The following is a 26,659-nucleotide window of genomic DNA, read 5'->3' as shown; positions in this document are numbered from 1 at the left end:
TCTTTTGACTTTTTAAAAGAAAAACGAAAGGCTCAGGTTTCAAGGGAATGATCCTTTTTAGAACTCTTGACTCAAAACTTGAAGTCAGTCAGCTTCTCAGTCGTGGAATGCACAGCAAGTGCAGTTAGCAAAGTGACATTACTTGGGTCTGATTGCACAACGGCGTGACGACAGCCTTCTGAGGGGAGCTAGGCTATTGAGCAACGCCACTTGGAAGAGAGAGGTCATGCACAGAAACCTGTCCAACGGTTCTAAGTATTTTGTATCTTTAAAAAATATTCAATATTTCTTTGTATGTTGAGATCCACCCTTTCCAAACCCCTGATTAGGGTTTTTTTTTTTTTCCCCCAGAAATCTCCCCTCTCAGGTCAAAGAATATCCAGTTGACAAGTTAAAATTATGTAAAAGTATCCCACAGTGAAATCAGTAGGGCATTTCAGGTGGGGGAGGAGTTTCCCAGACGGGTCCCTGCCCAGCACATCTGCCCTCTCTGCTCAGCCATCTTTTAACTATAGCACCTTCCTTAATGCTGAGTCTGAGGTAGCTGAAGTCAAAAGCCTCCTTGGGACAAGGTGGGTACACTTGGGTGAGATGTCCCATACCCTCATCCAAGCAGGGATGAAATGCATGTTCCATTGCATTCCATCCATCCTGCCTGGTACAGGACTGAGGCATCCTGCTGCTCCATCTTCAACCCCTCATCCCAGGGTGAACCTAGCAGAGAGCTTGGATGAGAAGCTGTAATTTCTCTCCCTGGGCCTGAGAAGAGATGAGTCATGAACATGAACAGAGGGCCAGGAGTTGGCTAAACAGAGTTCGGACCCTTCTGATATTGCCCCTGTCCAAATGAAAAGAAAATGGTTCCACATCTAACAAGCTCTCAGTAGCAACAGCTTATGTGATGTGGACTTTCTTCTATAATACTTCCCTTTGTCTCTTGGGTGATTATGCTCATTGCTAACATGTGTTTAATGAGTTAATTTGTCCATGGTAATTTGGTAAAGAATCTCTTTCGTTGAAAAGAACTTCTCTAATAGAACAAGATGGCCAATTTGGGAGTATCTGAGGCAACAGGTTTGCCCCCTGTTGAGTTCCTAACACTAACATTTGATGTATTCAATTTTTCCCTTTAAAGAAAGGGGTGTGTAGGCATGTGTGTTGTCTAATCTAGAAAGTAAGGAGAGATCCTGGGGACCCAGGAAAGAATGAACAAATATACTTCAAAGACTACACTGAATTTTAAACTCATACGAGAAGAAAGTCCTCATTTAGGGGAAATCAGAGAAAATACCTCAGGAAGGAAAAGGTATCAAATCTAACTGTTAGCATGTAATAATATTTTGTCAGGATTTCTTCCCTCATTTCTGTTCAACTACAGAGTTTCAGCTAGCGTTAATCTTCTAATCAAAAGGGAACAAATCTATTTATAATTGACATAAATGATAGTCCTATTTATAGTTCTCTTTGGCGGTCCATGTTTCTCTGTGGGAGATCTTCCCTGAAACAAAAGCCTACTTTTTGAAGCAACTGTGTTCCAGGGCCAGCCTTGATCATTTCTGTTGCCCGAGAGATGTATTTAATTAACCTCTTATCCCCGCTCATGGGATGGTGGAATGTGAAATGTATTGACCAAGAATATAGTGACCCCCTACTTTTACCCTTGTCATTTGAGTTCGCAGAAATTATATATGACCCAAAAAAGGAATGGCAGTCCCTAAGCTCTTGTGGTAGATGCAAGAGTGCCATCTTGGCTAACCCACTTTCAGCTTTAGAATACTCCAGCCTAGCTCTCCTTCAGTTCTAACAACTCTCCACTCTCAGATTATTTCTAGAAACTGGTAGTGGGCCTTGGTTCTCTGACAGCGTTATGATAATGCCACCAGTATTACCTCACCTCATACTTAGAAAAAAATCTCTTTTGGTAGCAGGTAGGGATGGTCACCCTCCCTTTCTAAAGGACAGAAATAGACCCAGTTTATAACCAGCTAGTTCAAGGCTGTTTCCAGGTCTCCTCAACTTAGATGCAGAGTTCTTTGTGATAGTCTGTGTTGTCTTTCTGGTAGCAAAATAATCTCTCTCCAATACACTCAGACACTCATAGTTGGATTTTTGCTTACTTTAGAAAAATATGCATGGAGAGTACTTGTGCTGAGAACAGCGACCAACAATGCCCGTGTTCTCTGCATCTGATCCTCTCTGTATTGTGGGGTGTGGAGGTCAGGTGGGAGGTGAACCTCAAGACTCTAGGAAGAATTTGGATGCATCACTGAAAGCCTGGCCAGGCAACTTCACAGAATGAGGGAGTCTTTTATGAGCTTTCCATCAACTCAAAGTCAAAGCAGCTTGCCACATTATTTCTGGCCTGTCTCAGGCTACAGAAAACATCCACATCTCTGCCTTGCCAAGGACCCAGCAGACATTCAGGGCATGAAGGTGACATATTCCACCTTAAATATCAATGGAAGACCTTATAAGACTGAATAAAAGAAGAGGAGATTGAAAATTGTTGGTATTCATTTGGAAATTCAATAAACATGTTTTAAAATCTATGTTCAGGAGACATAGAAAAGAAAAAGAATACCATTTCTACATATTATTATTTCTTTCAATACTATAGGCTTATGATGATCAGTCCTACATAGTAGTAAGGGTTGCTTTCTTAAGTAAATTGAAGGATTTTAGGACAGACTTGGGCAGTGTCTCCTCTGGCTTTCTTATTTCAGCTTTCATCTTGGCTTTTAGCACCATGCTAGGTACACAGTAGCTCATCAAACATTGCTGAATTTAAATACATTTAAAAGAGCGACTTTCTTCTTTTTGATCATTATTTTACAACAGATCATTCCAATTGAAACTCATTAAGTTGTATTCATGTCTGGAGCCAAAACAACCTTGTGACTTGTTGACAACCCTGATACCAGCACCAACAAGGATGAGAGTCCCTTTCTAGGTACTCACAAACTTGAGAAATGGACGCTTTTGAATGTAGCAGGAAGAGCTCTTTGCATTCCATTTTTTTTTCTAGTGTATTTGTGATCTATTGGTATTGGCTCAATTCACTGTTCAGCTGGGGCCTCAGGAATAGATGGACTCCTGTAATTCAAACACAAGTTTGAGCAAACTCAAGGATTTGCTGATGTTCCTTGTGAGGCATGCACTAGCGTTTTAATCTGGAGATCACAGTCAGCTTCCAACAAAAAGAATCATGTTCTGTTTACCTAAATTCCCTCAGTAGTTTCCTTTAGATACAGCATTTCTCACTCCCTTCTTGAAAATGCCTAAAAGTCCATGGGGGCCTTCCGACTCAGCCATGTCTGCATTTCAAATGAGTTATTGCCTTCTTATGAGCACACACAACTAATCTAGGCTTGTGAGTCCAAAGAAAAATGGAAGCCTTAATTAATTCCATGCAGTCATCGACTTTCCTGTGTACAAAGGAGTGAGGGGGATTTTACAGAGAGTAATAAAATACAGTCTTCACCTTCGAGGATCTGATAGTTAACCAGATGGCATGAGGCATGAACAATCCACCAAAAACCACAAAATAGAGCAGATTATAAGTAAGAGTAATATTATTGCTGCCCTCTTCAGAGGAAAGAGAGTTTACATCTGGTAGAAGATTTTTACAAAGGAGGTGACATTTGAGAGAACAGAAGGGCAGTCCAGGAAAATAAAATATGTGGTAGTCAGTCATCGAGGTTAACGTCGGAATATGCAGGGGGCAGTTGTAAACTCAATGAGGTATTGATTCAGTGACTCTATGACTGACACAAGTCATTATAAGGAAGTGAAGTGGGCCAGGAGAAAATAATAGAGAATGATGGGGGCTTTGGTAAAGCATCAGGCATGTGCCAATATGAAGGGAAGAGTCATTTAGTAAATATTGGCAAATAATTCACATTTTCATAAAAACACTGTATTTGCCAAACAAAATACTTGTGAAGACTGGATATGACTTACAGACTGCCAGTTTGCGAGCTCTGCTGTAGGGAAACATTAGGAAACACAATTGGAAAGTCAGATAGAGGTCTTCCATAAAATGCCTTGCTGTCAAATTAGGAAGTTTGGACTCAATTTATTTAGCCATGGATGGTCACTGGAAGTTGTTTAGAAAAGGAATAAAGTGATTAGGACTGTTTTTTAGAAAGATTAATCTCATGGGTGGGATGGCTGGTGTCAAGCAAGATTGGACACAGCGATCACTGAGGAGGCTGTTGCAATAGTTTTGGTGAGTGATGAGGAGGACCTAAATAGTGGTGGGACTGGAAGGAGGGACACATGTGTAATCTTCTAGCGAATTGGTAACAGCTGTTCTGGATCTTGGTGCAAAACAAACTATAATGCTACAGCTTGCTTTGTCTAAAGAGTTGGGTTTGATGGTCTCCACTGTCCTAAACACTCTGGGTGATTGCGTAAATCATCCATTGCATTGGCTGGGAACCTAGCCTTTCCTGCTTTGAAAGGTCACTGGGAAAAAAAAAGTCCACTTGCTCTTGAAGAAATATCTCTTTGTGATCTCTAAATTATTGAATGTTCAGCTTTTCAGATCTGGGATCTTCCTTCACCAGGAGGACTTATTGTCTTTTAAATTCTAGCTGAGCTGTAGCCTTGGTATGTCTGAGGGGAGTCATGAAATTCTATTAAGATGAGGTTTGTGTCTCATTCATATGAACCAGCTGTGGTTAGCCTAGTGCTGGGTAACAGTATAGAGTCAATCAATGCCACGTAGAAGTGAATAAGGAGAAGGGTAGACAGTTAATATTCAAAGAGAGCTTGCATATCTGAGGCAGAGAGGCATGGCTCAAAATATGCTAAAACTAGAAAGGTAGGTGCACCCCCCACCCACTTTGAAGCCTGCATACCCCCCACATGGAAGCTTCCAGTTTTTCTGGCTGGCTTTCAGGAAGGTAAGCCCAGCCATGGTAGGTTGCCTCATTTTTTTTTTTCAAGAGAAACTGTTAATCTTTGCTTCTACTTAAAATAACTTGAGTTTTATAATTCTGAAATTCAGAAAAAAAACACACACACATAGAATGAACCAAAAAATCATGACTGTGGGCTGGATTCAGGCAGGGTGGGGTGGGGCCTGCACCACTGTGTGCCATCTGCTCTAGAAACCAACTCCACCAGCAAAAGGGTTGTGCTTTATTCCCTCCTGTCCATACTGGGGTTTAGATTGTGGTGTCTTCCTCAAGTCTTTCATCATTTGTGTAGAGGGCTAGCAAGGGTGGAGACTAATGTGACGGAGGGATGGAATATCTCCATCTCACTTGAGCTTGGGGTTGTACCATGGATATTTAAGGGGCCTGGTGCACTAAGTGAAACCTCTTTGAAGGCATAGTTTTGTCTTCTCTTGGGTACTTAGTTCAGAGCAGGTGCTCAGCTGATGATTCTACGGTTGCTATAATCTTATTGCCATACCTTTTGCTAAAGCACTGAGAAAAAGTGCTGAGAAGAGAATGCTTACAAAAAAGCAAACAATAAACTCCACACACAGTTGGATTTGTAAGGGAATTTTATAGATTCCCATGAAACCACATTAAATGTTCATTCTAGAAAAAGGTCTTAGAGATTATTTTGTGTCAACATTCATTCAGTAGGGAGAGTGCCAAGGAGTCAGGGATATTATTGTGTCTAAATAATATGAACTAGGTTTAAACATATCAAATATGTAATCTTGATCAAAGCCTAATACCACCTTATCTCAGATTTGAATATAATCAAGAGGTGGCAAATACTTAAAGTTCGAGGAAAACATATGTAAAAAAATGCAAAAATGATATTGATGACTTATTTCTTTTTCCTGGAAAATTGGGGAAAGGGATCACATTTCAGAGGTGGGATGTCTTGTTACATCTTAGTATCATCATTCCAATGGCAACAAGTTTTGCGATCCAGAGGAGTGATCAATAAATATGCCAAGTTATTTAGTGATAGAATTTTGATTAAAAGCCATGATTTTCAAACTGTCCAATTCAAAGCCTTCCTTTTTTTTTTCCTGGTGTCACTTCAAAGAATACAAGTTACAAACTGACTCAAGTTACCTACTCTATTGTGGGATAAGGTCCTTGTGAAGAAGAAGCACATCCTGGTCCTCCATTAATGGACCCAGATGGGGGAACCTGTCACATTCTAAAACAGGTGTAGCAAAGGCTGGAAGCCAGCTATCTCTCTTTGAAAAGCAGTTTCCAAATTTATCCTTCACCTCCCAATAGGTGACAGAAATATACTTTTCTCATCTTAAAATCATTTCTCCTAAATCCTAATAGGTGCCCTAAGGGTACTAATCAACTCTGACTCATAAGAAATAATATTAGAACCTGGCTAAGCATGACAAAGGAAGCAATGTGATATGAGTAAAACACATTTGTCAACTCCCTGCATTTAGAAAACATACTTTATGTACACACACACACACACACACACACACACACACACACACATCACTCTCATTTGGCTATTCTTGGAAAAAAAAAAAACTATTGAAAAAGCAATTGGCAAGATCGAAAGTACTGGAGCTCAGTTCCTGGCCACAGTGAGATTTGGAAATTGTGGCTACAGCAATTAGGAGTTCCAATTTCCAGTTCACAGAAAGTCAGGCCATGGGGTTATCCTTGGAGCACTTCTATGCCTCCTCTGAAGAATGGCTCCACTGACTTAAAGGAATGGGGACTTGATACAGATAAATCACCTTATATATTGTTTGTATATTGACCACAAGTGGGTATGACCCCATTATTGATTTTATCTTCAGTGGAAGGTGAACTCTGATTATTTTTTTCTTTTCTCTCTTATCAGATGAGTGTCACCAATTATTCTTAGTCTAGGGTTCAGATCCTAATGCATGTGCAGTCCCTGGGTATCTAGTTAAAATGGCAGGTTTGGTTGACTTGTCCTGGGATCTTGGAGCTCCTGATTCTGCATTTCTAATAAGCTCTCAGGTTGCTTTGAGCAGTATATTCCAATGGCAACAAGTATTGAGATCCAGAGGAGTAATCAATAAATATGCCAAGTTATTTAGTGATAGAATTTTTGACTAAAGCCACGATTTCCAAACTTCACACATACTAAGCAACATTGGCATGTGTCCTTAGAACATGTGTCCATCAAACCAAATCCACTGATTACAAGGAATTGTTCCCTGACACAAAACACTCTCTATAGCTACCAATCAAATCTGGTTTCTTCTAAGAAGTAGACATCCCTGTTCTTTATGATTGTGGTTGTTTTTTACGTGGTGGTAGTGATGGTAGAGGGGATCAAACCATTTATATTGAAACCAATAATCCCCTGAGTGACTTTAAGACTCTATGTGGCCAAATGACTGTCTCAGAATCAGTCAAAAACAAGTCCTTTAGCTTACACATCATGTAAGCTCTGTACCCTTGACTGGCTTATCTGGGAAGGGAGATTTCCCTAAGTACATGCAAGGCACCAGTACTAATAATCTCCAGAAGTGTCAGCTGTATCTGTGGCTGACTCCTTTTACAAGTCTTATGATTCATCTGACTTAGGGCCCACAGATTGTCTATCTTAAGGGAAGCCTGAAATGATACCTATGGTATGAGCATGTCATTGAACTTCTCAGAATTGATCCCCAAGTGTCTGTTCCATACTGGGAGGCAAGAACAGGCAGAAAATAAGGGATCTTTGGGGAGCCAAAAACATCTCTACACCACAATTGAGAGAGTGAAATTATAAGGTGAACACAATGAACTGGCATGGCATTTACACCGAAACATCATCATGCCTCTAATAGGGAACATTTGCAGTGCACGACAAACTCACAGTGATGTGGTTGGATCCATAGGAAGGAACATGCTGAAAATGGTTTCAATTTGATCCTGTTTTTTCACTCAATAGCCATTGATTGAGGGTGTCCAGCCAAAAACAATGAGACAATGAGCCAACAATAGTCTTACCCTTTGACCATATTAGATATAGTTGCAGCTGAAATTTGTTATGTGTTTCAGGAATAACAAAGCATCCATATGGAACAAATATTTGGCAGTGTGGCAGCTGATGAAACCAGAAAAAATTAGACAAATTATCAATTGCTTGCTCCCAAATTACCCTAAAAAGAAATTAGATCCATTTTCAGTAGCTTTGCCTTCAAATTTCTTCATTCCATGAGTCACCACTATCTTCTGCCAAACTAAATATGTCTATGAACGGCTGGAAACTTTAATGGAAAGAAACATAAAACTCAAAATACGTAGGAAAATTTAAGCTTCTTCATGGAAGACCTTCATGGAAGACTAGCAAGTCGGGAATGTGTGGAAACAGAGAAAACTCATTGAGAATACCTTTTGTTTGGGGTATCTTCAAAGTTAGCCAGCAATACAAAATGCATTAACTAGACTTCAAATTAAAATTAACTATAAAAAGGAATTAGTTCTTTTTTTTCTTTTTTAACTCCCAGTCTTTCAAACTACTAGGGTTTAGGAAGATTCATAATCCTGTAAGTCCAGTTGATCAGATTTGGGATAAAGAGACTTAATAATATTATCCAATGGGAGACAGGAACTGGGAAATTTTTAAATGAATAGTTAAGGGCTTGAATTTTCAAAGATTATTCTGATGCATTACACCAGTAGAATGTGCCATAGTGGTTCATTCTGAGTGTTTGGACCACCTTTACAGGAGTTTATAAAGTCTAATATACCTAGCTGTGGGAAAGCTCTCTGAGTTGAATGAATTGTAGTCCTGGTTCCCCCGGCCAGTATTTATGACCAGCTTTATGACCTCATGCACACTGTGTTTTCTCTAGATCTCAGTTCCATGGATCAGATTTTTCTATGTGGTTCTTTCTAGATTTCCAGTTCTTCAATATGCTTTGGCAATAGAAACTATTTATGGTGTTCTCCAAGGGTTGATGCTCCAGCTGTGCCACCCCCTTGGGACATATTTTCCAGGGATGTCCCCTTTGTTGCATGTCTTGCCTTCCACAAATCCTTTTAAATAATTCAAATGGTATAAGAAAGAGAAATTGAGTAGAGGTTCTCATCTGGAACCTATTAGTGAGGGTCCAGACTAGAATAAGTTCACTCTTGAGTTGGGAGTTTTAAGTATGACAGCATTGAATGGATCCCCAAAAGGTTATTCCTCAAGTAGATTTGTAGATTTTTCTATTCCTTCAATCACCAATGCCATAAGTAATGATGATAGTAACAAATGGAAACTCCTGGGGTTTATTCTGGGGACTGAAAAAAGAAAATAGCTTTTGGTATGACTTTTTAAATATCAAATCAAGTATCAAGTGCCACACACTGGGTGCTATAAAGGACAGGGGGGGAAAAACCTGCTAAAATTTGTCTCTGCTTTTACTGAAGAGCTCAAAATAAAACATAATGAGAACTCATTGCAAAAGAAACCAGTATTTGACTGTGTAATTCAAACATGTCTTTACTACATCAAATCTTATCTCTGGGATTCCCTGGATGTGAGGTTCCTCAGGGAAGGACTACTTAGTCACTGGTCCATAGGGTGAGGAAACTCACAATTTTGATTTGACAAAAGGCATGCTCAAACAAACAAAAAAATTTGATTCCCCCAAGTTGGATAGTGATAAGCAAGCAGTTTAGATGTGCAACTTGAGAGTGTAAAGATACTTCTCGGATTAGGAGAGTATTCCCTCTGCTGAACAGTTTTTGGAGGCTAAGCAGAAATCTCCAATAGCTGACTTGGGAGAATGGAAATCGTTTGCCTAAGTGTGATACCTCAGAGACTACCTAACCACCTCACTGGGGACAGATTCTCTAAGCAAGCTCTGTGTGGTAATGTGATAGACCCCATCTTTTTTCTGCTTCTTTCAATAAGAGGAAATAAAGAGCAATACTGAGTGAGCATTCTCAAAGTCATTAATTAACTCTTGGGCAGCCTAAATGCATAGTGGTATGTGACTACAAGGTACCTACATGCTTTTCTTTTTAATTAAAAAGTTTGGAAAATGCACTGCCATATTAACTTCTCTGGACTATAATTCTTGCATAAGGTTTTATAGAAGCTGAACCATTGAACTCATTTGTGGAACATGAGAAGGGAGATAAGGTAAAGTGAGTCATTAATAGTGACATACTTGGATATCAATAGGGACATATTAGGATAGCCCTTTCAGTTTCCAAAATCCTTCTGGACTTGAATCTCAGAACAATGATGAGGTATAACATTTTTATCCCCATTTTATGACAAGGAATGTAAAGCTGGAGGATGTTAAGTGACTTCTCCAAGATCACAGAGCTATTTGGTAGGGAAACTGAGTCAGGCCTGAACATGGGACCGTTGACTGTTTCTAGGTAATAATTAAGTTCACGTGATGCTTTCAGAGAGGAAAGAAACAATGAAGGAAGAGAAAAATGATGGCTGCTACCTTCGAAGTAGGTTTTTTAACTGGTGAGGAATTGAGAGTTTATTTCTTATGAGACTAAGAAGGGAACAGCCACAAATATCGAGGTCAAAGATAAACAGCTTCTTTTTCATTTTCTCCAGGTGGTCACAATCAAACTTCTAAGCACAAGGCTTTGCTAAAATAAATGAGTTCCATAGCTATAAGGCAGAAATGAAAGCCTGCAAATACTTTTTAAAGAGCCTATAGAAAGAGCTTTTTATTTTCAGAGAGTGGTTTTCAAAACCCCAGTGACTCCTCTCATTGCTTACTCTGGGCAACTGGACACAAACTCAGGATTAATCAGTGACTCCCCCACAAGGGAAGCCTTGCTAAGTGGGGTGTTATTTTCACTTCTGGAGACTTGTGTAGTCCAGTATTTTTTTGGGGGGGTGGGTACTGGGGATTGAACTCAGGGGCACTCCATCACTGAGCCACATCCCCAGCCCTATTTTCTATTTTATTTAGAGACAGGGTCTCACTGAATTACTTAGCACCTCAATTTTGCTGAAGTTGGCATTGAACTCATGATCCTCCTGCCTCAGCCTCCTGAGCTGCTGGGGTTACAGGCATGCGCCACCATGCCCAGCCCAGTACTTTTTAACTAGAGGTCATTTTGCTCACAGAGAAGACCCTGGGAAATGTCTAAAGATATTTTGGGTCATCACAATTTGGTATCTAGAAGCCCAGTTTGTTGCTCAGCATCCTATAATGCTTAGGATAATCCCCTCCTTCAATCATCAATGATCTGGCCCCAAACACGAATAACACTGAGGTTGAAAACCATGTTGCCAGCGGTGTGGTTGGAAAACTGAGTGAGGATTATAAGATTGGAGCAGGATTTAAAAATGTGTCACTTGGTGTCATAAAGGGGTTGGGCAGGGGGCAGAGAGGAGAGAGAAGAGCAACCCACAGAGGCTTCACAGCAGTTAAATCCAGGATTCTAACTCCTGCGCTCCTTTCCCCAGTTTCACAGATAATCAGGAGCTGGCTGCCTGTGGGTTGGCTCAGCACAGACTTTCTAAATCTCTCGCTTCTGATGAAAGACCCATTTCATCAGGGTAAATGGTACAGAGGTAGTGCCATCTTCCCAGAAACGCTCACAGAATTGCCTGACAATTCTGAAATAGACTGACAGATTTTCAGAGTTTCAAAAGGTTCCTCAAACAGCCTTTCTAATACCTCACAAAGGCCACAAATGAAAGAAGAAAATCAGAATTTATAGAGTATTTGCTTGGGATTTTGAAAAAAAAAAAATCAGGTGTAAATTTCTTTTGGCCTGAGACCATCAGAGAAATCTCCAGAAAAAAAAAAAAAAAAGACTGATCCAACAACTCGTCAGACTTTTTCAGATTTTCCAGGAACACAGCTTTGCTAAGTCATTCCAAGGCAGTTCTCCCAAAGTTGACATTGGAGAGAGTGACCAGAGAGTCAGAATAATATAATATACAACAATAGTCTAAATTATGACCTTAAGTGGACTTGAAATGCCCAAAGTACATTTGAAAAAGTTTTGTCTATCATATATGTAGGAGATAAGTAGGGGATCACTTTTTGCAGCAAAGGAACCAAAGTGTTAATTAAGTCTCTGGTGAGTTAATTGGAATGAAAGATCCACTGACATCTGTGCTCATTTGCATGAACTTGATTGGAGGCTCTCCTGGTCTTGTTAATTTACCAGATCACTTTGACACACACGTGGTTAATTACTGCTGAAGGAGGACTACTGCACTGGGATCAGAAAACAGAATCTCCTTCTACTTCTTCTGGCACTAATTAGCTATGTGACCTTGGACATGTCATTTCTCTCTGGGTCTAAGTGTTTGACAAAAATTATTTTTCGGGGACCTCCAAGCTTACGGCAATCTTCAATTTTGCTTCCTTTCAACAATCAGGTAGTTTTAAGAAGGAATAGGAAGATGGACACTTAATCAATAATGAGGTTCTTGGGTGTCTCTTCAGGGGTTTCAGCATGACTTTTTTTTTTTTGAATGGAAACTCTTATTCCTGCAGAATGCCTTAGCATTTAAAGCAAGAGGTTTTAATTTAAAAGACTGTGTGGTCTCTGCTGGTTGCACAATTTCTCTTTGTATCTGTGTTTCTGCTGATCAAATATTGCAAAGCCATTAATTACCTTAGGACAAATTCAGAGGGCCACGTGCAAAGGTTCTGGTGAATTACAGGAAGCAACATGCCAGATATAAAGTAAGTGAAGGGTTTTTCTTGGTATTTAAGGTTCAGTGAAAAAGTAAGAGGGGCAGCTATGCCAAGAATGAAAGTCTAGAGCTTGCCAAGTGCTTCTTTAAGTGGCTTTAGCCAATGTGAGACTAAACAATGCATTAAATAGGCATACAGCTTACTGCAGTCAGGGAATTGCACGTCAAATAACAGCTCTTTGCTATGTTTTAAACATGATCTCACATATAGATAAAGACAAACAAAATGCTGTGTTGTCATCTCCTTAGTCTAACAGCTAATAAGGGGTTTGAACTTTCCAGGCAACCCAAAGTAATTCTTTAGGATGGAAGAGCTTGTTGATGTTTCCTGAAGAGGTGTAGGATAGACCTTTGCCAGGGTAGCAGCTCAGTGCAAAAATGACTTTTTGCCACCACCACTGTCAAAAACGTCTGGCTGCATAAAAGAGCAAAACCTTTGCAGCCTGTTATTGAGAACAATGAGAAATCTCCTTGAGAGAGATCTTGTGCCTGTTTTTTCAGTGTGTCTGACTCTTTGTGGTGGGCTGTGTAATCAAGGAAGATGGTAGAGAGTGGAGGTTGTCTTTCATGGAGCCCCTGAGGGATGCTGGCATGTCTAGACAAGGCATTTGAGCCCACTGAATCCACACAATGAATGCCAAAACCCTCTTTTGGATCCCAAATGCGTACCCTACAAGTTCCAGAAGATATGAGACATTCCAATACCAATGGTCTCAAACAACTGGTTGAGCTATACCACCCAGGTGGAGGTCTTGCCTCCAAACCTCCTGGCTATTCCCACAGCTCTTATCCTGGTCAGGTTGGGAAGTCTCTTCCTGCCTGGCTCTCTGGCTCATGGTGCCTCCTAGTCACTACCACTTTCATAGTACCCCAAGAGAGATGCTTGGTCCAACTAAATAGCCCTCATTGAAAGTTCTTCAAGAAAAACCAACAAAGCTAATAGCTGCAAGAAATGAAGCACTTGAGATCTGCTGGCAGAGGAAGAAAAGAACTTGAGTTGGCTAGAGGAGAGGCTCCCTAGATCACACTGGTGACCACAGAGGAGTGGCAGTGTCCTGCCTGAGTGGGGACCTGTGAAGTCTTTTATACAGCAGGAGACTCTGATCAAAGAACCCGAGAAATTCTTATTAGTATTGTCTCCATTTTTTTTTCCCTGAAGGTAAAATGTAGGGTCATTACGTGGATATCTCCTTCAAGGAAATGTTCAAAATCAACTGAGTCACCCCAGGATTCCTGCTTCTTATTTCTTGGAAGAGGACTAAGATTTTTTAGAAACATCTCCCTCTGCTACTAGACTTTGGGCTTCTAAACAATGTAAACGACTATATGAATACACATCTTGGAGACAAGAAAACCTGGTTGTAGTTCTGGACCTATCCAGTAGGGTAAGTCACCAAATCTCTGTACTTCACGTATCTTATTTGCCCAGAGAATCAATGATCTGTGTTTTAAACATGGTCTCACTTATAGATCATGAGAGGATCCAGACAATTGGATTTTTCAAACAGTAAATGTACTAGATAAACATATGGTCATTCTTCTTGTTACTAGTATAGATCCTCCTTAAATAATTGTTACTAACAATTTTAATCAGCTTCCCCAAGGAGAGAAAATGAGTGCATAATTAATTGGGCTCTTCAGATATCTCAACCTTTGCAATAGATTCTGCAATGGATCCCAGAAGAGAATAAATAAGTGTAATAGCTAAGATGTGTGGGTTACTATATGTCAGTTGGTATTTTAAATTAACATATTCTCATCCATTAATTCATTTAATCCTAATACCAACTCTGTAAGTTTGTCCCATTTTAGAGATGATGATATTGAGAAACATGGAGGTTAAGTAAATTTCTTAAAGTCACCTGCCAAGTAAGTTGCAGAGATGGGGTTCAAACACTGGACACCTGGCATAGAGGCCCCAATCTTGGTCTTGAACCCCTCACTCTCCTGTTTATAATTTTCCATCAGGTAGAAGATGGCCTTAAAGAGCATTAACATATCATCAAGATGCAAATTATTTTTAAATTTTGTGCAGAAACCATTCTTTTCCTAGTTATATGGACTCATCTTCCTGAGTATATTTAAAGAGTAGTAACAAGCTTTGGGGGCCAATATAAAAACCCAGTGCTTTTCTTTGATAATATCTGTGGCCTATTAATGATATTAATGGCCTATTATTAATATCTTGTGGTATTAATGAGTCCAGGACCATAAGGTCAAACTCCACATGTACCAACTTATTTCAAAGAGAATAGCTTTTCCATGGCTAGTGGTTGTACCCCTAATTTTGACCAATAGTCACACAAATGCATGCCTGAGAGTCTCAGGGGTATCAAGCAAAGGAATGCAAAAATCCCAGTTCAAATCCAGTCTGCTTTAAAATAATGCTGAAAGTGGGAGAATGTACACCTGAATGCTCCAAATTGTACATTCTCTTCTTCCACTGGAAAGGTAGTATCCATAGACTGGGGAAAGGCTTTTGGTGGAAGTTCAGAAGCCTATAGCTCCTTGTCTCCTCTAACTTAATAAAACACAGCTAAAAAGGAGCCCATTAATTTGTCCTCACCACTAAGAAAATGAGAAAATGCAAAGATGAGAACCTTCAGGTCATGCTTCCTAACAAAGAAAAATGGCAGTGTGTTTTCATGAGGTATGTACTCTTTGGGGTAGATGATCTGATAGTACTTGGCCATGTCTGAATTTCTGTTTCATCTCTAAGAGGTTGAGGCCCAACTTAAAACAAAGAAGGTGACTCCTTTTTCTCTAAGTGGGTGGTATCTCCTATCTTTGGGAACAAACAGAAACTATCTAAAGAAGATAATGCTCTTTGGTCACTACTTAAATCCAAGATTGTCCTTCCCTGAATAGCACCTTGCTAATTACAACCTAGAATACAAATCTGTTAATGTTAGTAGAAGTCATTTACCTCAACAAAATCCCCTTGTTTTATGGACAAGGACATTTCAGCCCAGGAAGTTTAAATGCCTGCCAAAGTCATAGAACTAATGAATGGCAGGTCTGGGAGAAGTTTTCTGAACACTATATATCAAAGGAAAGACGCTTGAGTTAATAATAATAACTGAAATCTAGGAAGGTTTATGCAATCAATAACAATGAAAGTTAATTGCAAAGTTTCACTTAAACTCTTTAAAAACAGTATGTTTTAACACATGAAGAATGTCTTTCGTTTATTCAGACCTGTTCTTAATAACTGTGCATTGGAAGTATGTTTTACAAAAGCCATAAATCTGGAATAACTGAAAGGGTATCCAACTTTCTTTTCTAATTGATTTACTTCTCCTTTTTCCCAGACTGCCCGAGGTATAGCATATACAGTTTATTTAAGGGACTGTTTATAGACTCTTAAAACTAAAAAGGACCCCAGAAACTCTCTTTCTTTTGCTTGCTCTTAATTGAAACCATCCAAGATGGTTGGTTGCCCTTCCATTTTTAAAATATCTTCAAGAAGAAAAATTCCACCAGCTCCTAAAAAGCATGCTAAAATGGCTCATCCCTGTGGCTGTCAAAAATGACTTCTGTGGCAAGCTTAACTTCTCCCACTTCATTTCAGCTATTGCTGTGTTCTATGTAGAAGGAGGCTATAATGTGCCACCCATGAAGAGGGCTTCTTTAGTCTGCAAAGGTAATAGCCATCTCTGGCTCAGTGTGCTTTACCTCCATGATGCCGCCATTTTCCACACAGGACCCTGAGAGCAAAAGGCTGATTGACAGGCCCTCTTACTAAGATGTATAGGGAAGGATCAGTAATTAGTTCTTCATCGGCTCTTCCATTTCATAGAATGTCTGGGGGATGTTACATTAATTATAGGTGGACTGATCCACTTAGGCTTGGGATAAATGTTCACAAAACAGGTTAAACTAGAAGGCTGCTTCTACTGTGCTCCTTTGGAACTTGGGCTTGAAGGGGAAAGTGAGCTCATTCATAATACTGGGTCAATTTATACAAAACAAGCATTACCAACGTTTTTATTCAGAACAGTTCTAGTAGTATTTTAAAAACTTTTCTTGTTAAAGATTCTGTATTAATGAATAAGAGACAGATGGAGGCAATTTTCTTTTAAATTTCAAACTAAGATCAGAAACTCTCTTCCACCATTAAGAAAAATCCATACTTCTAAAATAGAGGTGAGGAAGCCTAAAATAAAAGGTACAGCCACAATGAAACTTTGAAAGTAAGGGTAAAGAACAATAAATAACAAGTGTCAACCCACAGGGGATAGAAGTATGGAAGAATGCTTTCCTCTAAAAAGTATTTCAAAGACTGTAAATGCTTAGAGCCGACTTCTCCACACACAGTAAATCTCAGGGAATGAAAAGGAAACTCAATAAAATTTGTTGACAACAGTTAATTCCTGTAAAAATAATTGGCTCAGACACAAAACAGACCATCAATGTAGCCCAGGGATGACCAAAACGCAGCCTCTAAGTCCCTGTTAGGATATATACGTTATACACAATTGGGAGAAAGAAAAGCAGTTTATCAAATAACTGGGTAAACATTTGAGGTAAGAGGTATGGTTCAAAGTACTAGACAACCAAGCCTAAGTTCTGATGGCTCTTAGAACTAAAATTCCAAAGAAATAATTGCATTAGATTCAGACTGAATCAATTGTATTCAGTCCCAACCTTTCAAGAATCAGATATAAGCAACTGCCTTATCAGTGAGACATTGAACTAGACAATGGGATTCAAGGGTAAATAAACACTGTCTTTTGCAACAAGGAGCCCACTGAGAAGGCATTATTCATGATAAGGTAGAACCAGGTAAATTGATGGCAAAAATGAGACAGAATTCTCAGGAAAGGCATCAAAGATAAAGTCTCTTCTTCCAAGGTTCTTTTTCTCTTATGTCTCCGGATGATATGTATGTGCACATTTTTTAAAATCTTCCCACTAAACTGTGAGTCCCTCAAAGATGAGGCCAATTTCTCATTCATTTTCAGGCATTTGATTCATGCTTGGTATAGAATCTGACACACATCTCTTAGACAAAGAAGCTAATGAGAATACTTTTGTGCATAAGGAACTATGTCAGGCAGGTGATTAACCTAAATCAGGAATTCTATAAGGCAGAGCATATAAAATATATGCTCTTAATGACAGGATTTATAATAACACAATTTATAAAGCCACATTCTAGCCATACTTTAAACACACAGAGTTGCAATAAGTAACTTTCTCTCTTTTAAGTGATTAAAACATAATTTTAAAACATACCCTAAAATACGGTCACTGTGTGACAGAATAAAAGAAAGCTTTCAGACTTGAGGTTGGTTTTTTTCAACATAGTTGCCTTTAGGTGTCTGTGTGAACATACATAAGGATCACAGTTACTTAGGACTAAGCTATTCTTTGCATTTTCATCATCTGATGCAAACATTCATAGGTGAAGAAGGATCTACTTTCCACACGGCCACATAGACATTCCATAGTGAGCATCAGAACCTGGCATGTAACGGAGGGCACTCAGAGACTTGGCAATTACTTAGTGAACTGGATGAAAGGAAATTGCAGGCATGGATTATCAAGGAAAAAAAAAAACCCTCTTGGGCTTAAAGAGAACTAATTATTTTCTTAAACAAATACAGATCAGTAGCAGCAAATTATTGAATAATTTCAACCCATTGTTGGGTCTCTATGTTGTCCGATGTTTACCTTCCATTGGATGTTCTAAAGTTATAACAAGCCTGCCACTGGAAAAGCACCTCCCAGTGAACTTATTCATTTGGCCTTGCAGCAGAAAATTGGATAGAATTGCTTTATTGCCAGAAAAATAAATAAATTCACTCAATTCAAATACTGGTGGAAAGCACTTAATGGGAAATGGCCCAGACAGTAGAAAGCACTTCTGATTCTCTGTCATTTTTTGCCAAAGCCATGGTAAGTACAAGTGTCCCTATCAGCCTCCTTCTTCCCACCTCCTCTACCCAGCTCCAGATTGGAGTGCTACCCACCCCTTCCCCCAGTTTACACACACACACACACACACACACACACACACACCTGTCTAGAGAAAGGCCGACATTTGGGAAGGAGATGAGAAAGGCTTCAAGCGTGTGAGTCATCCCAGGAGCTATTCAAAGCTCAGTGGGTAACTGAGGTAAGCTGTCTACACTTGGAGTGATATCAACCTTTGAGAATGACTCATGCTCCGTTTCCTGGAACTCTCTAAAATTCCAAATAATTATGCAGAGTGAGCATCTGGCTTTAAGTCTTTCCCTGTCTTGTAATATACAGTGAGATAGATACATTTGGGGTAGATCTTTTAAATGATCAGTTCCCTTAGGTACCATTGACTTTTGTGTTTATTATTTGCAGACATTGACTCAGCTGTCTACTTTTTAACGACTGTCAACTTTCTAATCGTCTGAGACCTACTTATAAGATAACTGATTCTGCATTCATCAAAGACCCTTTTCCAGATGGAGCTATCATTAGGAAGTACCAGGGAAGAGCTGTGCCAAGAAATAGCCATGACAGAAAAAAAAAAAATCAAGGTCACTTGGCATAGAGGGCAAACTGGTATGACATTTCAGTTTGCATTTAGAGGAAGCCTCCTGTGTATTTGCAAACCTGTCTTTGAGCAAAGGTCACCTTCTGCCTGTTCACAGTGATTTCATATTGCATGAGACATCTAGGATATGCCCCTATAGTTCTTTTCCTAAACCCACACGAATGGAGGGTCCTTACTATTTCCCTTCAAGTCACCCAGCACTTTAAATAGTCATACATATCTTTTGTATATTTATATGTGCGCCCACAGGTCTTGAAAACAAGGGCCATTTTTATCCCATTCTCTGGAAGAAATAGAAGAATGATAGTAGACCATAATAGATGAAGGAAGGCTCCATAGGAAATCGTTAAGGACAAATTGTTAAGGCAGAAAGTTCCACCCTAACTCTGCAAAAATTGCCAAAACCCCGCTGAAACAGCCTGCTTACTTTAAGGTAAAAGGATCTTGGAGGCCTAGGAAGACTGCCAGCCACGGGCAGTCATTCAGTTATTCACACACTCCCTGTGGTTGTAAATCCACAGAGCCATATACTTCAGACTTTGAGCAACAGGAGGAGAGGGAGAACTACTTACTGAAATAGAAGCCCCTGTCTCCACACACGAACTGAAGCGCGTCCACCAGCTCAGCACCACAGAGCGTCTCTGGTCCAGCTGTGGCCGAGCTGGTGAAGGTGAGCAAGCAGAGGGCCAGGTAGAAGAGGTGTGAAGAAGACATGGTGTGCATCTTTACCTGCCAAAGAAACAGAAGGCGGGTCAGGTTTTTCTCCCTGATCCTTGAAAGGGCAGTGGGGTCCAGGTAGAACACATTGACTCCCATCATTCCACTGCCCTCATTAATCAGAACCACTTTGCCCGGAAGTGCAAAAAAAAAAAAAAAAAAAAAACACGTGATGGACCCCTACAGGTCCTGACATCAGATGACCTGCATTTAGTCCCCTTGCTACTAGATCCTTGGAGAAATCCTTCTGAAGCCCTTGTCCATGGACTTCTATTTCAATTAAGATAAGAGATCTGCAAACATTTACTCTGTAGAAGAAGGATGCTATAGTGGGATTCCACACGACTATGAGATCAGGTAAAACTTTTGCATTATCAAAGGTTAAATTGTGCTCAGTACGGATGTGTGGTCAAATATGTTTTATTAATTTAAATTCTCTGAAAGTTGGCCATCCATGAATTATTAACCAGAATGTGAAATGAACCAGAACATCATTCCTCAGCTACTGATTAAGAAGAATTTACTGTGGCCAAAAAAGGACTTGTAAAAATTCTACATACTGTTATATATTTTTATAGTTTCTTTGAAAGAGAGGGAGAGAGACAGAGGTGGAGGAGAATACAGATATTTCTTACCTGGGGAATATCAGCAGTTAACATAATCACAAGTGGAAGAAAAACAATGAACAGAAACAGGAAAAATATAAGGATGTAGAAGTGAGATTGACTCATGCCAAAATCAGGGCAGAAAGGTGTGATCCTTTCCCTCATTCATCATAAGGATCACAGGTGACATCCCTATAACTCAAGACAGTTCACAAAAGAATGAATGAATTTTGTTGAAGTTTTATGCAACATGGAGGTCACAGAAGCAAGACCCAAAGACTCAGGGAAAACTGTCTTTTATACTTTGGTTAAATGAAGTATGAATCGCTGGGTAGAAATATATTTGTACAAAAGGTAGAACTTAGTGCTCACAGCCAGAGATGGGGAAACCCAGCAAGGTTTGTCTGTCTTGATTCTACTTTGCCCCTAAGTATACCATTCCTATGTCCTGGATATAGGGACAAGGGTCCTATGAATGTACTGACAGATAAGCTAAGTCACAAAGTTTCTTTTTGGACAGCTCCTCCCCATGGTGGGAGGAGGTGGGGAGGTTAGAACTTTATTTCCAGGTTTGGGGGCTGGTTTGGGGGAAGAGTTTTTCTCGTTTCCACCGTCTGACTCGGGGGGAGAATAAAGAACAGGTAAAAGAAGGTCAGAGGAAGGTCAGAGAGACTTTGCTTTTGAGACCTTTCAATTCCCTTTAGTTTACAATACTCAGCGTGCCAAGAACTGTATTCTGGGGTGTTGTTTTCTGAGCCCCAACACTAAGTAAATTCTACTGTCTCTGCATTCTAAAGCCCCTCACCCCAAATCTAATATCAAGGCAACATGGGTGGTGAGTCCATTCCACAGACAGGACACGGGGCTTAAAATCTGAATAAGTCTTTTTATTTAGTCACCGGAATTCTCTTGGAGGGATTATTGTGTCACTGTATCCATTTTACAGTAAAATCTAAGGAGGGCCCCCTGGTTTCATGACTTTGTCAGTGATAGACAGCTAAATGGCAGCCCTGGAAAAAAGCAGGATTCTTGTGACTCAGGTCTCTGTCCTCATTCTGCAAAGTAGAAAAGGGATAAGGTGACCATTAAGCCACACTTCCCACATTGTTATTTCTGTCACAAATACTCAAAGGGTCCCAAAGTGAATAGCTCCACCTGTCACAGATACCTCTACTGTCAGCTGCACTGGAAGAAGCCACCATAGAATGTTAAGTGAGGGACCCTTAACCCTTAAAAGGGTTGTGGGGTTATGCTGGAGATATATATATATATATATATATATATATATATATATATATATATATATATATCTTTTTTAGACCTCACAGTAAGGGCAGGTCCATTCAGTTTGGGAGAAATGGACTCAGGTCATTTATTTTCTGACCACCCTCCTTGTCCTCCCTGAACTCTCAACCAGATGGTTCTGCACCAGTGGCAATGTTTGCTCCATCATCCTAATTAAGATTTCCAATTTTGTGGCCAGACCTTCAGCCGGCAAGTGGGGTGGGTGGAGGGTAGTGAGGCAAACCCCTGACTCTTGTTAACATAAGGTAAATATTTAGTTAATGCTTATAAAATAGCTGCAGATGAAAAACATTCTCTATTTTCAAATCATCATGATGAATGGACATGAAATAGAGCAGGAGGTAAAAACCCAACATTTGTTCCCTTTTCTCAGTGTGACCTCTGCAGAGAAACCTTCCGTCCCCACAGAGTTAGAGCCATTGGGAAGGCTGGAAGCCGATCACCATCCAGTCCTAACTTCAGTAATTCCAATGGCAACCTCAACAAATCTAACCTAACTGGACTTCATGGCTCTTTGTAAAAGAACAAACCGTAACTGATCTTACAAAATGTATCTCCATGCTCTGGTGATAGGCCAGTTCTAGAAAGTATTATTCTATAAAACTTTCTCTACCCTCCCTTCTTTGTTCAGTTTCTAACACTGTTTGAAGACCAAGCACCTGCAGCTATAAATGCCTTCAAGTTCTTTCAAATTTTTGTGAAATCCAGGGGGAAATGACTCACCTTATATCCTTAGTCAATTTGGCACTTCATTAGATGTCAAAACTGTATTTTTAATTGTTATTTCTGGTATCACACTTCTAAATCCAACAATACACGTAAATCTCTAGCAATCAAAAACTCAAGATTCTTTTAGGGCTGGGGTATAGCTCAGTGGTAGAGCACTTGCTCAGCATCCACTAGGCACTGGGTTCAATCCCCAGCACTGAAATTTAAAAAAAATAATAATAATAGTTTTTTTTAATGTTGTTTTTTTTTTTCCATTTTTTCCCCTCCAAGTTGTATTCTCAGATAATATCAGTACTTAATAGTTCTAGGATGAGGTAGAACCTTTAGTGCATTTTCCTTTAGTTCACAAAACAGTCCAGCACAGCACACCCACAGAGAATCAGAAAATTTATCACATTATGTTCCCAAAACAGAAAACAATAATGAACTTGCTGAGGAGTTGAAAGTTTTAAACAAGTGGCCCCATATGTTCATCATTCCCTTGGCCTTTTATTTTGCCAACCGTAAAGGCAACGAATAGAAAGGGAAGCCCATGAGAGAGAGCAAAGAGGGAATAACCTGAAACAGAAGAGAAAAAAACAAAAAATTTTCAAAAATTTCTTACTTGGAAGTCATTCACAACTCCACATTTTCAAAAACCTTTCTTTTTATCTTAAATAAATGGAAGATCAATGGATTCCAGATGTCTGGCCTCCCATGAAAATGCCCAGTAAAATGTGAGGGCCATAGTCATAAGAAAATACTCACTGTAGGTGTGATCGTTTTTTTTGTATGTTCCAGGTCTTTTACAGCAGGTCAGGGTGGGTATTATGAGGCTGATGTGAATAGAAAACTGAAGACTTAAAAACATGTGCTGCGGGGTGGGTGGGGTTTGTGAAAGCATCTAGTTACATTTGGACACCCAGGCAGGTATGCTGTGAGCCTGGGTAAACTGCCTTTTGTCCATTCAAACAATGAACAAATCACACAGCTGGGATCCCAGTTAACCTACCCCCCATCAAGCCACCAAACGCCATTGCATGCCTCTTATAGCTGCCCCAATTGTGACCTGAGCCCCAGTCTGCTTTTGCTCCCTTCCTCTTGGCTCTGTCACTGGGAAAGACCTTGAGACTCTTTAAGTACCAGCAGCTCCTGAGTTCTGCCTCGGGGCAGGATGCCTTTATTCTCTTAATTACATTTGAAAGACCACGAAGCTTTCTCTGGCCACTTCCTGCAGCAAGCACATGAAAGGGTTAACAAGGGCTAGCTCCCCTTCTGAAATGTTCAACATGCACAGCAGGAAAAGTTCATTTGGAGACAATTTTCCAAACTTGTAAGTAATGCAGGGATCACATTCCACAGCCTCTTTGATCGCCCTTTACGTAGGGACATCAAAAAACCCCCGGCTGCCAGACCACACAGTGTATATGTACACTGACTTCATTTCTTGTAAAAGAAAAACGTGGCCCCGGGTGTGCTGGCATCTCGGGGGACAGCAGAATCAGGTGCCTGACAAGGGTATCTCTTAACTCCCGAGCCACTTACTAGACTAAGAAAAGTCCTCCTGGTGGAGCGTTTGAAAGCAGTTAAAAAAAAAAAAAAAAAAAAAAAAAAACCCCCGGCTTCACTGAGTAGCTGGACCTTTTATGAATTGAGCCCTCCGGCAATTGCCTCTGAGGAGCCAGTGACAGCGGCTTGAAAGTGCTTGCAAATTGAAAAACGCAAGTCTTGGAGGATATAATTTTGCTGAGAATGGAAACTTGAATCAGGGCCAGTGATCAGAAACGAGAAGCTGAGAAGCCGAGAAGCCGGTGCACCCGACTACAGCAGCCAAATTCACCTAAAGAGACTTTACAACCCCGAGCATAAAAATCCGAGCTTTACAACACAAAACCCCGCGGTCCAAACTTCACCCGGGGAAGTCCTCTTCAAAAGAAAAAAGTCAGACTAGCAGCTGCTAGAAAGTTTCTGCTTTCCATATCCAGTATGCGTTTGTTTAAATTATGTGACTATGAAAGGTAAGCAAGCACTGTCACGGAGTTCTTTTTCCAAAGAGCAAATTAAACTTCACTCTAACTTTGACTCTCTGGGCATAAGTGCAGAGAGTTCCGGGTCTTTAGCTTTAAAGATCACATTTAAAAGCTTTAATATCATCTAAAATATAGCTCTCCGTCTGTGGCATGCCTTGTAAAGTCCTGACAAATCTCCCCTTCTCTCCCTCTCTCTCTCTCTCCCATACACACAGACACACACACACACACACAGACACTCACACGGTCTTAAAAATAAAACATCTGCACCTGCAAAAGAAAGAAAAAATCCCAAAGTTCCTATGGATGCTCTATAGCCCTTAGCCATAGGCAGGATTTAAAGGAATCTTCCAAAATGACACCACCAAAGCCCTGCAGAAGTGGAGGATTTAGCATAAGTACCTTGCAATAGTTTCTACTCATACAGTTATCTGTGCAAATGCATCCATCTCCCGGAGCTATTTTCTCAGATCCCACAGAATTGCATATTCAGCAATTTATAAATATCTCCCAGTTCCCAAACAATGAAAATTCTAAAGTGAATAACAGTTCTAGGCAGAAGAAAAAACGGCACACAATTTAAATAAAATTCCCCCATGACTTCAAAGAGTAAGAAATATTTACCTTCAAGAAATCACAAAAGCAGCACTTAAATAATTGAGTTGGAAGACTGCTGATTTTTCCCATTGCTTCTGAAGTACAAAGTCTGGAAATGAATTGGTGAGCAGGAATAATGAGGCAAAAAGAAATCCAGAGAGATGGGAGATGTTGAGAGCAATGTCACATTTCAATTTTGAGGGACTTTATTTCATCGCGCAGGCTCTATCTGCTCTGAATTTAGCAGTGACAGTGAGATTTAGCAAACAGAAGAGGGATTTAGAGAAAATCCTCACATTTATCTACAAAACACAGACACTGAGACAGGAAACAGCTGGGGGAACATTTGCCTTCTCTCTCTCTCCCTCTTCTGGCAAAGTTATCGAGTAAGGACTTTTTTGGGCATAGTGACAAATAACATCATACCTTTGCATTTTAAAACTAGAGCACAGAAGCATTTTTTTTTCCCTTAAAAGAATGTGTGTTAGTGACAGGGTTAGCAGACATGAAAATACTTATGCTGCCATAGAAAATAAGAATTTGTTCTCTGATTAACTTTCTACCAGGCATGAAGACACACACGTCTGCTAATACACCTTACCAGAATTAAACAGTGATAGGGGAGCAATTTTATATTTTAAAGCAAATGCTTTTTTTTTTTTTTCAAAGAAAAAGAAGAAAGGAAGAAAAGACCATCTCTAGCAAATCCTACAGTTTTAACCCTGCAATGACTGGGGTAAACTTAGGTTGGAAGACGGAGATCGAGTGACCCCTTGTCCTAGTTGCCAAGTGAGGGGAATGAGCTCATATCCTAAAACCTACAGAAGGGGCAGGCAGCTTTGGATTGGCTCCTTTCAGAACATTGTCTCCATGCTTTTCGCTAGCAAAAGAGGCAAAGACGGTGCTGAGCTGTAAAATCAACTGAAAAATAAAATCTTTTTCTTCACTCTTAGGCGAGGCTGGCTGCCTGTCACCTTCCCCACTCTCCAGGAGGGAGCACCTGAGGGACAAGCTATTTTCCTGTTGTTTATATTTTCTGCATAACTTGAACCTCTGCGTGTGTGGAGAGTGTGTGTTGGGTGGGGGGAGAGGGTGCCGTTTTCTTTCTCTAATTGTTGTGTATTCTAAATTTCTAAATAGCACCAGCTGGCTAGCAATACCCTCTCAAGGGTTATGATGTCATTCAAATCCCTCAACTGCGTGAGTGAGTGGCCAGGCGGCAGGGTCCAAACCAGCTGTTTTGCTATTTATAATGTATACTTGCCTTTGCCATGGAGAATCAACTTGTGATATTTTGTCAATACAATTTGTACCTATTCCTCTTTGGCTTCATGAGGCAGTGATAAGAAAATGGGTTATGAAATAAGGTTGCAAAAGCCCAGATCAGACATGGCACTTCCCCTGGATCTCTGTCCTGGCACGGTTTCCCAGGAAGGGCAGAAATTAGGTGGACCTTGACTCTCTGTCTCTGTCTGTCTGTCTGTCTCTCTCTCTCCTGATTCTCAGGGGACTTGACCATACCGACCCATCCACTGAAAAGAGAGGTCTGCTAGAAACTGTAG

The 26,659-nt window shown here is 40.1% G+C and overlaps 1 protein-coding gene across 2 annotated transcripts in view; it reads right to left on the bottom strand.

Annotated features, from left to right (window-relative positions):
- Positions 1-25,420, bottom strand: part of Igf1 (insulin like growth factor 1) — a 74,133-nt gene extending 48,713 nt beyond the window's left edge. The window contains exons 1-2 of one of the 2 annotated variants that reach the window (XM_026397723.2): positions 25,125-25,420; positions 19,708-19,864 (exon numbers count right to left, since the gene is read on the bottom strand). In XM_026397723.2, the coding sequence (XP_026253508.1) occupies positions 19,708-19,864; positions 25,125-25,187 (220 nt within the window). In that variant the 5' untranslated portion in view covers positions 25,188-25,420. Of the gene's footprint in view, positions 1-19,707; positions 19,865-23,238; positions 23,294-25,124 lie in introns of those variants that run through there. The other variant, XM_026397730.2, reaches the window with a different exon arrangement.
- Positions 25,421-26,659: the final 1,239 nt, after the last annotated feature.

This window comes from Urocitellus parryii, chromosome 5 (assembly GCF_045843805.1).
Source record: "Urocitellus parryii isolate mUroPar1 chromosome 5, mUroPar1.hap1, whole genome shotgun sequence".
NCBI classification, from domain to species: Eukaryota; Metazoa; Chordata; class Mammalia; order Rodentia; family Sciuridae; genus Urocitellus; species Urocitellus parryii.
The sequence above is the reverse complement of the archived record's forward strand: the minus strand, read 5'-3'. Positions and strand labels throughout refer to the sequence as shown.